Genomic DNA, 12,006 nt, shown 5'->3' on the forward strand with positions numbered 1-12,006 from the left:
AGTATAGCGACCATATTATAATAGAAATTTGAAGCAGAGAGCATAGAAGAGCGAGGACAATTTTGGTTGTTTTGGTGTTTTTCTCTAAGCTTTTTTTTTTTTTTTTTTTAAGACTGAGCCTGTTGCCCCAGGCTGGAGTGCAGTGGCCTGATCTCAGCTCACTGCAACCTCCACCTCCCAGGTTCAAGCAATTCTCCTGCCTCAGCCTTTGGAGTAGCTAGGATTCCCAGTGTGAGCCACCACTCCTGGCTAATTTTTGTATTTTTAGTAGAGACGGGGTTTCACCATGTTGGCCAGACTGGTCTCAAACTCCTGACCTCATAATCCGCCTGCCTCAGCCTCCCAAAGCTGTATCTTGATCAGTGCTGACCTGCACACCATATCCTGAGCTTCCTTCATTGTGTCCTTGTCTCAGAGTGAGTTGGCAATTTCTCTAAGGTCTGTGGTTTCTAAGCCCATTATTGTGTATACAGTCAAGTAGAAAAAGCGAATATTAGAAAACCCTGAGGCTGTAACCATCAGCAAACCCTGAATGCTGTCTGTATTCTTAGGCTTTGGAGAGAGTTCCAAAAATTGCCAATTATCAGTCAGTCAACACCCAACAGAGCTCTTGGCCATCATGACCATATTTTGGGGTCACCTTATTTCAAGATTACTAAATTGTTTAGCTCTAAATACTGTTCAAGCATATTCCTTGGTTTAGTTAATAATCAATCATTTATTCACCCAATAACTATTTACTGGGCACCTACTTAGCCAAGTACAGCTCTATGCTCTTCCTTCTTCAAGGAGTTCAGAGTCTGAGGCTCAATCTAACAAGTAAATAGATACTCTTTTGCAGAGTGACAAGGACACTGATAGAAGTAAAGTCAGAATGTCATGGAAGCCCAGAGGAGGGAGCTTTTACTCTGCAAGAGAGAGTTGGAGAAGGCATTCCAGAGAAGAGTGCTCTTGGGGGAACATGTGTCTTTTAATATTAATTAAAAATTATTTTAACATTATTATTTTGGAAAGCAGATGAAATGATAATGAACTTAAACTTTAAAATCAGTTGCCTGGTTTCCATCCTGATTCTTCTGCTTACAAGTTTGACATTGGACAAGTGTCTTAACCTTGTTTTACCCGAGTTTTCTTATCTATAAACTGAGAATAATAGCAGGATTTACCTCACAGCATTACTGTGAAGTTTTAATGAGATAAAGCATATGAAGTACCTGGCACATAATAAATGTTCAATAAATAATAGCTATCATTTAACTGTTAAAGTAAAACAGTAGTTTGGAAAACTAATAACAAAGAAACCAGCTATAATTGGCCAATTCAAATACCTATTATCATTTTTGTTTATTGTCTTAAAATTTTTCTTTTACGTATGTTTTTAAGTAGAGTCAACCCTACATATCCATGAATTCTGCATCCATGGATTCAACCAACCATGGATCAAAAATATTTTTAAATTGCATTTGTATTGGACATGTACAGACTTTTTTCTTGTCATTATTCCCTAAACAATACCGTATTCACATTATATCAGGTATTATAATAATCTAGAGATGATTTAAAGTATACAGGAGGATGTGCATAGGTTATATACAAATAATACACAATTTTATATTGGGGACTTGAACATCCATGGATTTTTGGTATTTGCAGGAAGTCCTGGAACCAATCCCCCACAGACACCAAGGGACAGCTGTATAAAACACAAAACAAAACACAAACAAAAAAATACAAATTTTTTTCACTTAATGTTATAAGTATTTTTAAATATTACTACATAGCTTTTATGTTTATAGTTTTTAATGGCTATACAGTAGAGTAAAAAAAGAGTAAAAGCTTCCAGTTTTTCAGTACTATAAATTTTGCTAAAGTGGACATTTTAAAATGATTTTTCCACGTTTTAGATTATTTCCATTGTGTAATTCTCAAACATCCAGCAGCATCAAATTGTATAAATAAATGTATGTTTTTGAATGCATATTGCTAAATTATTGCTGAATTTCCTTTTAAAAGCATAGTACTTGTTTAGATCTATTAGAAAAGCCTGAAATAACGGGTATCCTTTTCCTAACATTTGATATTGTTTGGATTTATTTTATTACTAATGAGTTTTTACCACTGCTTTCCTAATTCTGTTTTCCTTTTTTGAATTTTCTGTTCACTTCCTTTGCACACTCATCTATTGATATCTCACATTGCTTTTCTCACCAATTTGAACAAGCCTTTCATTCATTTTTCCAGCCTGCAGCTTGCCGTTCTACTTAGCTGAGTAGTAGCTTAGCAGGATAGTGTGGTATTAAGATAACAGTCTCTGGAGCCAAACTCTCTGGATCCAAACCTGAGTGCCACCTACTAAGTAGGCAGGGTAACCAATCTGTAAATGAGAATTATATTGGCTTCTCCTCTAGAATTGCTGTAGAAAGAAGAGAGACTGGCACAATTATTCACCCAGTACATGCCAGTTACTACTAGGCATATTGTAATATAAGTAAAATAGTAATATTGTAATATTGTAAATAGTAAGAAGGGATGATTTTGAGACATGCAGGTGAGCAGAATGCAGGCTAAAGCCCTGGCTCAACTTCTCCCTCTCCAGGTGGTGGCCACCATGATACTCCTCATAATCGTCTTTGCCATTTTTGACTCCAGAAACTTGGGAGCCCCCAGAGGCCTAGAGCCCATTGCCATCGGCCTCCTGATTATTGTCATTGCTTCCTCCCTGGGACTGAACAGTGGCTGTGCCATGAACCCAGCTCGAGACCTGAGTCCCAGACTTTTCACTGCCTTGGCAGGCTGGGGGTTTGAAGTCTTCAGGTAAGTAACAGTGGTGGGGAGGAGAGAGACAGAGTCATGCTGCGCCTCACCAGTGGGGCGGGGCTTTGACATGGAGATCCAGGGAAATTCAGATGACAGCGCCAACGTTAACTGCACGCTCTGGTCATAAGCGTGGGACATTTCACTGGTATTTTGTGGCATGATGTGTGTGTGTGTGTGTGTGTGTGTGAAAGAGAGAGAGAGACAGAGAAAGAGAGGCGGCTCTAGGTAAATTCAATAGAGATAAAACTGTCCCACACAATAATAATCCCTCAATTGCTATATGATTTTATGTGAACATTTTAGCTGTATAACTTGTCTGCAGATTCACTTTGTGACAAAGTTGGGCTACAATTTGCATCATCTGATGCCACTACAGGGCTCTTCCTCGTGAACCATGCAAGCTATGCTGCATTTATTCCACAGATATTTGTTGGGCATTATCTGTGCTTTTGTCACTGTGCTAAGCAAGGAAATTTCAAATCAGCAAAAGCACTCACCTTGAGCGATATAATAAGTGCTCTGGCAACCCCTAAAAGTGCTGCAGGAACACAGATAACGAGTGAGTAACTGCCAGGGAAGCAGGGAAAGACATGACTGCAAATGTGAGAGCTGACTTGGTTCTGGAGATATGAGTAAGAACTTCCGGACAGGACAAACGTAAGATCGAGCCTCTGCCCCAGAAATGGCAAGACTCCACACTTTCTACTTCAGAATGTGCTGAGGAAATATGCCAACTGTTGGTACCTATCTTCTAGGACAAAATTTGCCCCTTCACTACTTCCTGGTTTCCCTGCATGCAGTCACAGAGGCGCATCCTCATCCACCCATGGCAACTCCCTATGGGGAAGGAGCTCACTTTGGTTCATCAGGAAACAGGGCTCTACCATGGAGAAAAGTAGGAAAAACATGTGTGAGCAAATTCTACTTTAATGTTTCCTGTGAGAACAAAGGACGTGAGTGTTCCCAAATCATGACCTAGACATAGAGTCATCAGGGTTTGGCCTGCCTTTCACCAGGGTGAAAAAGAAGTTAAAATAACTGGTACCATTGAGATCACCATCACAGATAGCACTCAGAGCGTCTAGAGTGTAAGTGCCATGAGTACCTTGACAGCCTTTTCCCCTGGTATATCCACAGTGCCTAGAACAGGGTGTAGCTCATAGAAAGGCTCAATAAAAAGGTATTGAATAAAAGAATGAATGAATTCTATGTGCCAGACACTTCCTAGGAATTGAAGGATGCAAAGCAACTCAGTCATCATTCCCTGTCCTCAAGAAATTGACAATCCAATAAATTTCCTAGAACAGCAGTTCTCAACCAGAGGTGGGCAGCTGTTCCCCAGGGCATTTTTGGTTGTCATGGCTGGACCTGAGGGAAGGGGCTGCTACTGGCATCTAATGGGTAGACGCCAGGAATGCTGTTAAGCATCCTACAATGCACACAGCACACTTCCCACAACAAAGAATTATTCAGTCCAAAATGTTAATAGGTTTGTGGTTGAGAAATTCTCTCCTAGAATGATCACAGCTAGAACACGAAAATGTCCGCAACTAGGATGGATCTCTTGTATCTTTCCAATGGAGCATCAAAAACATATGTCCTAAGGATCTCCTTATTCCCAGAGCCCAGAATTCGCCCATGAGTTTCCCTTAATTCCACCTTCCAGAGTGTCAGTCTTGGAGACCATGCTCTTCTTCCACCCCCTTTGAGCCCTCCTTGGTGATTCATTCAAAAGTCAAAGAGACATGGTGGTTCCAAAACAGATGGAGATCTTGCCCAATGTCCCTTTGCTCTGTTAAGTATATGTTAGGAGAACCCATGTGAAGGAAAATGCTGGAATCACCTAATGTCCCATGTCCTTAGCTAGCATCAGGATCTTTTCCCTTCCATGGAGTCATTTATTCATTCATGCAGCTACTTGACATCTTACTCAAGGCTCTCCACTAAAGATGATAAGACCTAGTTTCTGTCCTTCATTGTTGTGTTTATATTCTACTTAAGAGGTTATTCCAGAAGCTCTTACACAAGGTTGAAGCAGTCAAGTGCCATTAAAGAGATTTGACTAATTAACTCCAGGAGTTTAGAGGTCTACAGCTCCAAATTTAAGAATTATGGGAGTGGAAGTGGGAGCATTTCTAGTATTTGGATATGCTTAAACAGGCAACAGAGGGGTTATCTCAGGCAGAGAGAACCGTTATTCAAAGACACAATGTTAAAATCACAAGTGATCTAGTCTAGCTGGAAGGGTGCAGAAAGAAAGTTGGAAAGGGCCGTTGTCAGATCATAGAGGACCTGGACTCCCAGAATGAGAATTTTGGTTTTTTTTCTGCTCCCTGTTTTGTAGGTTATAGGGAGTAGCAAAGTATTTGGGGCAGAAGTTTGGCAGGTTTAGAATGTCAATTTAGCAAAATTAATCTGGCATCATCCTATAAGACTGATTGAAAAAGGAGAGAGTGGGGAAGTAGAAACCTATTAGGAAAGAGCAGGGTTGGCTGGTAATCCTCAACCAAAAATTTCTCCCCAAAACCTTTGAGGGACAACAGGCTTCCAAGGTGTTCTTAGAGTGTCTCATTTCCTCAGAGTTCTATATTCAAGGGAAATCCCTCAGTAGATATCCTAGCTTGGACCTACACCTAAGGTCTTAGAAAAAAAAACAAGGCTACCTTGTTCCCAGGTCCCCATGTACTCCTGAACGGCAAGCAGTGGAATGATGGCAGGGACAGCGAGATGCCAGAGGGTCTGATGAGGGCAAAAGTCAACAGACCCTGGCCAAAGACTCTTGGTTTTTCCTTTAAATGTTAAGATGTTTCCCATCAAATTTCTCTCCACTTATTCACATTAAGATGTTAATGACTTAATCAGTGAAAGCTCTCAGGAGTATTATTAAATTTTTCAAATAGTTGACCCAAAGTATTGAATCCCTAAAGATAGTCCTTTAGACAGTTAACATAGACATGTTCCTGGCATCTCCCGAATCATAGTGTGCAAATGATCACTATTTGTGTGCATATAGGACTAGGCTAGGCAGGTAACCACATCTGAGCGCCTCCATTTGTGACTTGTGAACCTGATACAAGATGTCCAATCTGATAAAAGAAAAAGCATCCAGCCAGTGAAGAGGACATGTACCCTGGCTGATATCTTGGACCTTCATCTGCTAAATGACAGGAAGAAATTTGCCATAAAAGGAAATGATGGACCCAACAGGTAGCTTATACTCCCTTCATGTTTTGACCTCTAGAGAAGACTTCAAGTCTTTACAGCCAAACGGGAGAAGCAGCCACCCTCCATGTGCCTCCCCTAGAAAAATCCATCTGGATTTAGGGGCTGGGGAAGGGCACTGTGAGAGCGGCCGAGTACAGCATCCTCGCTGCCGTGTGGTAAGAGTGACATCTGGTGGCTGCCATGCTCAGGCTCAGTGCTCTTCCATCAACCCTGCATGGGCAATGGAGGACTTCGGAGACCACTTAGGTGCCCCAGGTGGAAGGGACCATGCAGATGAAGGAAATGGAGCTCACGATGGGGAACGGGGGTTTGATTTGCTCAAAGACCTTCTAGATAATCTTGAGATCAGACTTAGTCTCCTGGATTCTAGGACAGGGTTCTTGTTTCCTGCTTATTTCCTTTATCGTTCTTTCTAATCAAAGTTTGAGATATACAAAAGGCCACATGGAACATATGTGTAGTTATTCAGCATAATGATGAAAAGAACAGCTATAGGTCCTTCTAGAATCCAACTAGAACACTGAAATTCTTACATGCCTCTGGGTACTCCTCTTGTCTCCCATCCCCTCTGCATTTATCCTGAAGTTTTGTGTTTACCATTCCCCCGCTTTTTAAAAATACTTTTATCTTAAATGTATATATCCTTAAACAATATACTGTATACTTTTGTTTGCTTTCCTGATCCTTTCTAAGAAATTATTTACATGGATTTTCTCTCTCCAAAGAAGATGGTGACAACTCACAAAGATACCTGCTTTTCCCCAGAACTATAGCTTTGCTGTAATGTACTAACATTGAGGATTTCTGGAAGAGAGAGAGCCATGGCATGACAGCCTTATCAGAGGGTAGCCTCAAGCTAAGATCTTAAAAAATAAGTACTGATTTAAATTATATTTAGAAGGCAATTCACACATCCACCTTAGATTTTTTAAAAATTCATTCATTCATTGAAAAACATTTCCTGATTGATTAGTTTGATTGTCCTCATACACTAATGATGCCCAGGAATCTCTCCACATTCTGCTTGTAATCCACAGGAATCATTATTTCAGGATGAGGGAAAGGCAATTCTGAATAATTGACCTGAACTTTCTTAGGGGCCCTCAATCTTAACGATGGGCTCAGGCACTATATTTTATAAAAAGAAAATAAATAAGACATAATATCTCACAAATATTAGTAGGACAATGAAATAGATCATCTGAAATCAGGTGTAGTGGAAAGTCAAGGATGGCAGTTTCCATGCTGCACTGAGCCCCCCTTATACTTAGCTCTTGCTGAGTTAAGAGGGAACCATGAGTGTGAGAAAGACTAACAAGTGAGTGAAAAACTAGACAGTAATACCAGGAGGAAGGCCAAGAAATGTATCACTAATTTCTTGTTTGATTTCAGAGCTGGAAACAACTTCTGGTGGATTCCTGTAGTGGGCCCTTTGGTCGGTGCTGTCATTGGAGGCCTCATCTATGTTCTTGTCATTGAAATCCACCATCCAGAGCCTGACTCAGTCTTTAAGGCAGAACAATCTGAGGACAAACCAGAGAAATATGAACTCAGTGTCATCATGTAGTGGCATGCTCAGCTCTGGATTTGCAATCAGTTTGGGATTCTCTTCAGAAAGATGGCATCTAAGTGTCTGTGTTCTTGTAAGCCTGAGGTGGAATCCACCCAGTTTTGTCTGCTAGCCATATGGGACATCTAATTGGAAAAGCATCTGCATAAAAGTTTGGAAACAATGACCACTTCTCTACCATTGTCCCCCACCCCCACCCCCCAGAATAACGCTGACTGTCCCCTGAAACAGCCTTCTCTCCTGCCCTGTTTATTTCATCCTCGATGGGAATTCTTGCTAGGTAAGCACTAATAACTTGGCATCTTGACGATAGTCTCATTTGGGTGGTTTCAGCTGCACTATCTGTATGAAATGGTGTCACCAAAACCCTTTTCTTCAGTATCGACAAAGATTACATTCTGAGTACCAACCAAACCCTAAATTGAAAGATAAAACCATGGTTTCAGTCAACATATTCATGAATTAGGGAGCTAATGGGTTAGGCTTCCAGTTCCCGTTGTGCTACTGGATTTGTATAAATACTGATATTCTCCAAACCTAGTGGTGTAGGGAGCAAGAGAATGCAGCTGGAAGGCACAAGGGGAGGACATTGTGGCATTCAGAAACTGCAGGAGACAAGATGAATTTGAGAAGCCAAATGGAATTTTTAATGGAAACCATTTATCAGATTAATCTCTTGCTCTCCTGCATTTTAGAGGACACCAATTAATTTCCTGGTCTTTAGTATATAATAACCTAAAATACAATTGTAACCTCAGTCACGAAAAATACATCACTCTGTCTTTTTAGCTCAAATGTATTTTCCTAATTGCCCACTTGAGAACAGACATTTGAGAAGTTATATCAACGACTGTGCTTGTCCATTCTTTTACACATGCCCTAGAAGGCAAAACTGAAAGCCACTGGATCCTGGTCTAGCTGAATCTTCAGAGTGGGAGGTCTCCAAAAAGATATTACCTTATTGGGCTTAACAATTCACAAGGCACTTTCACACACATTATCTAATTTAATTCTCATAATGACTATCTGAGGCAAATGCCACATTGCCCATTTTTCAGATAAAGAAACAAAATCTTAGGGAAGATAAGTTGAGTTGCCCAAGAGCACACTGAAAGTTGAACGTTATCTAATGCATTCCTCTACCTTTCAGAAGATCAGTAGCTGCCTGAGAATCTTTGCCAAATCTTCCTTGCTAGCCAGAAGTGGAATTGGCAGCTTCTAGAATATGTACACCTCTGGACAAAATGTTCCTCAATCTTAAGATACAAAGACCCTCATTGTCTGGGTCTATTCCCACACTTACTGAGTACAGATGAAGGAAAGTGGTAGCAATTTAATCATAACTTTCATTTGCTGAAAAACATTATGAGAAGGCCTCCCTTCCTAAGCCATCTCTGGTCTTGCTAAGTCTTGATCTTGCTTCCTGCCAGCACCAAACATTACATTCAGGGGATTTCCTCTGGCTCAGTCTTTTCCCCTTGAAGTTCTCTAATAGATGTTACTTTTGACAAAAGATCGCCTATGAGTTACAAGCACCAGGGGATGCTCTACATCAAGGGATGCACCTTCAGTCAAACTGTCAAAAAGCCCAGAATTCCCAAAGGCATTCAGTTTCCTAACTGCTTTGTGCTGATAACAGAACAGCAGAAATTAAATGTGAAATGTTTCTGATGACTTATGTTCTATAATCTATGGACGTATGGGATTTTTTTTTCTTGCTTTGAAGCTACCTGGATATTTCCTATTTGAAATAAAATTGTTCGGTCATTGTTGGTTGGTTGGTTGGTTTTTATAAATATTAAGATTACTAAGTACGTCTAGTTCAGACGTTGTCTATTGTGTCTACAAATTTGAATTTCCTGGGGGAACTTTTGAAAAAATACTAGTGCACAGTTGGTCCTTTGTAAACATCTCAGGTGATTCTAAAATGCAGCAAGGGTTGAGAACATTGACTTGGGTAAATTACACGGGTCTAAAGTTTCTTTGACCATGTCCAGTAGCGGCCAGGTAATTCCTGGCAGGATTCCAGAGTCTTGGGATCCTCATGGATTAGAGCAATGGTTTTCCTCCCTCCCTACTTCTAAAGGGAACATGTGGCAATATTTGGAGACTTTTATGGTTATCACAACTGGGAAGGGGATGCTAATGGCCTCTAGTGGCTAGAGGCCAGGGATGCTGCCAAACATCCTACAATGCAAAGGCAACCCTCCGAACAGGTAATTATTTGGCCCAAAATGTCAATAATGCTCAGGTTCGGAGATCTTGGTGTCGAGGAAAGGTAGGGAAGGGAGTAAGAGAAGACACTGAAATCCTGCACTTTGATTCAAGTTCAGCCAGGAGCAAAGGTGCCAGACAAACCAGGAACAAACCCTGGGGGTGGACTATAATTCTTAAAGCAAGAGGCAACTCAAAATTTGAGTTTTGAGGATGAACTCTGGAATCTATGATCTACACAGGTGCTCACTAAACACAATTTGATGATTGATGACTAGGATTTATAAACAGGAAATGTACCATTATGGAAATCAACCCCAGGAAGATTTTTTTCAATGGAAAAAAGTGGTTTTGTTCCAGGTGCTCACACTCAAATTCTCTCCCCACCCCTACCCCCATTTACCAATAAGTGGATTTACCTTTGTGGGGTTATTTTCCAAGAGAATGTTTATATGGTTGAATTATCTGTATCCGAAGTCAACTAGATAGAGCCAACTCATCCATTTTTTAAATAGTTGCTTTAAGAGTTAGAATTGTAACATTCCTCCTTCCCTCCCCCTCATGAATCGAAAAACTTGATAGAAGCATTTATCTTAATGCCAAAAATATAATTTCTCTGATTCTTAAACCAGTTGAGATCTCAGAGCATGTCAAAAGTTGCAGGGCTTTTCTAACCAGTAACAACCAGTCAATATTCAGCTGTTAAACAGGATACTCCAAGTAAAAATGTCATATGTAAAATGTTATCCTTATGATATAAATTATTATTTCCTTTAAATTGCTTACACACACACAAACACCCACACACACACATCTTACTGTAAGGTATATTGATGTTCAATAATATCGTCATGGGAAAAAAATACATCTTCCAGTTAGAGAGAATGGTTTATAAGTTTTATTTAGCCACAGAACCTGTCGTTCAAATAAAACCTTATATGACACCCACAAGTGAACCGGAATTGCTATAAATAAAAAAAGGGAGGGGGATCAGGAGCTTCATTCTGCTTGTGATATCATCTTAAAAACACACCCCCAATGCAGCCCCTAAGGGGTCTCTGAAGAGAAATTGTGTGTGTGTGTGTGTGTGTGTGTGTGTGTGTGTGTGTGTGTGTGTGTCAGGGCTGGGGGTAGGGTTTCAGAACACAGTGTCACAGTTTGAAAATCATTGATAAAGACTTGGGATAAGTTGTTGGTGCACACTTTTATGAAAGTTTCAAGGATATAACCTACAAAAGACCATATTAACTTAATCTCAGGTTATTTTCCAAAGACTTTTTAATAAATGAATTAGACAGGGTGAACAGAATTACTCAATCCAGCAAACATCGCCCACAAAGAGATGTGGTACATCAGCTCTCAAACTGGGAATTTAAGTTCTCTGTGACAACATGTTTACTAATCACAGCCCATACACAGAAGCAATGGTACTCCTGGTCACACTTACTGTGTTGACTGTCTAAGTCTGTATAAAAATAAATAGATAGATGATAGACAGACAGATAGGTAAGCAACCAACCATGCTCCAATCACTTTTTTATTGCTGGAAATGGAGTAGCTCTTATTCAAGAGATGCTGTCTCTGGATTAGTGAAAAGACGGCGCCAGTCAAACTGAACATGAATCCACAGAACTCTGTGTGGATGGAGATGCTGCCCAAGCCAGTTGGACTCTGTCTCCCTCCAGGGCTACCTTATGTTTCTAGTAGCTTTGGACACTTTTGCCTTTGTGGACCTCTCCCCACCCCTGAAAGTATCAATTAAAATAAATCGTTTTGTAATTGTTCTGGTGACGAGCTCGATTATATTCTTTTTTTCTGGATGTGATTTCAGGAGATATTTAAGCCTTTCCATGGTCTCTTAGTAGCATGGGTTCCAGGCATAGCGCCCAGTGAGGAAGTCCTAGTATCTGCCACTGCCCCCCTAGTCTAGCGCGCCCCCCTGTGTTCCACAGCCCCTCACACGCAGCCCCTTCCTCCACGGGGCCCTCAACTCCCTCACTGTGGGGTCTTAGGAAACACTGCGGGAGCCTTGGGAGTCCTGAAGGTTGTGAGGGACGCTCCAGAGGCCAGACCACTGTTCATGGGGATCGGCCACGTCGTGGCCCTCCGCCCTCCACCTCAGGCTCCCAGCAGGTGAGAGGCTTCCTGACTTCCTTCCTGCAGAGGAAGCAGGGCGGTCC

General features: G+C 41.0%; 1 protein-coding gene and 1 long non-coding RNA gene across 2 annotated transcripts in view; one reads left to right on the plus strand and one right to left on the minus strand.

Annotated features, from left to right (window-relative positions):
- AQP9 (aquaporin 9) overlaps window positions 1-9,384 on the plus strand; it is a 48,668-nt gene extending 39,284 nt beyond the window's left edge. Inside the window, exons 5-6 of the mRNA XM_003827892.4 lie at window positions 2,597-2,814; window positions 7,435-9,384. Of these exons, the coding sequence (XP_003827940.1) occupies window positions 2,597-2,814; window positions 7,435-7,609 (393 nt within the window). The 3' untranslated portion in view covers window positions 7,610-9,384. The remainder of the gene's footprint in view (window positions 1-2,596; window positions 2,815-7,434) is intronic.
- LOC129394007 (uncharacterized) overlaps window positions 1-12,006 on the minus strand; it is a 170,851-nt gene that overhangs the window by 17,891 nt on the left and 140,954 nt on the right. The gene's annotated exons all lie outside the window — the stretch shown is intronic.

Source organism: Pan paniscus, chromosome 16, assembly GCF_029289425.2.
Source record: "Pan paniscus chromosome 16, NHGRI_mPanPan1-v2.0_pri, whole genome shotgun sequence".
Lineage (NCBI taxonomy): Eukaryota > Metazoa > Chordata > Mammalia > Primates > Hominidae > Pan > Pan paniscus.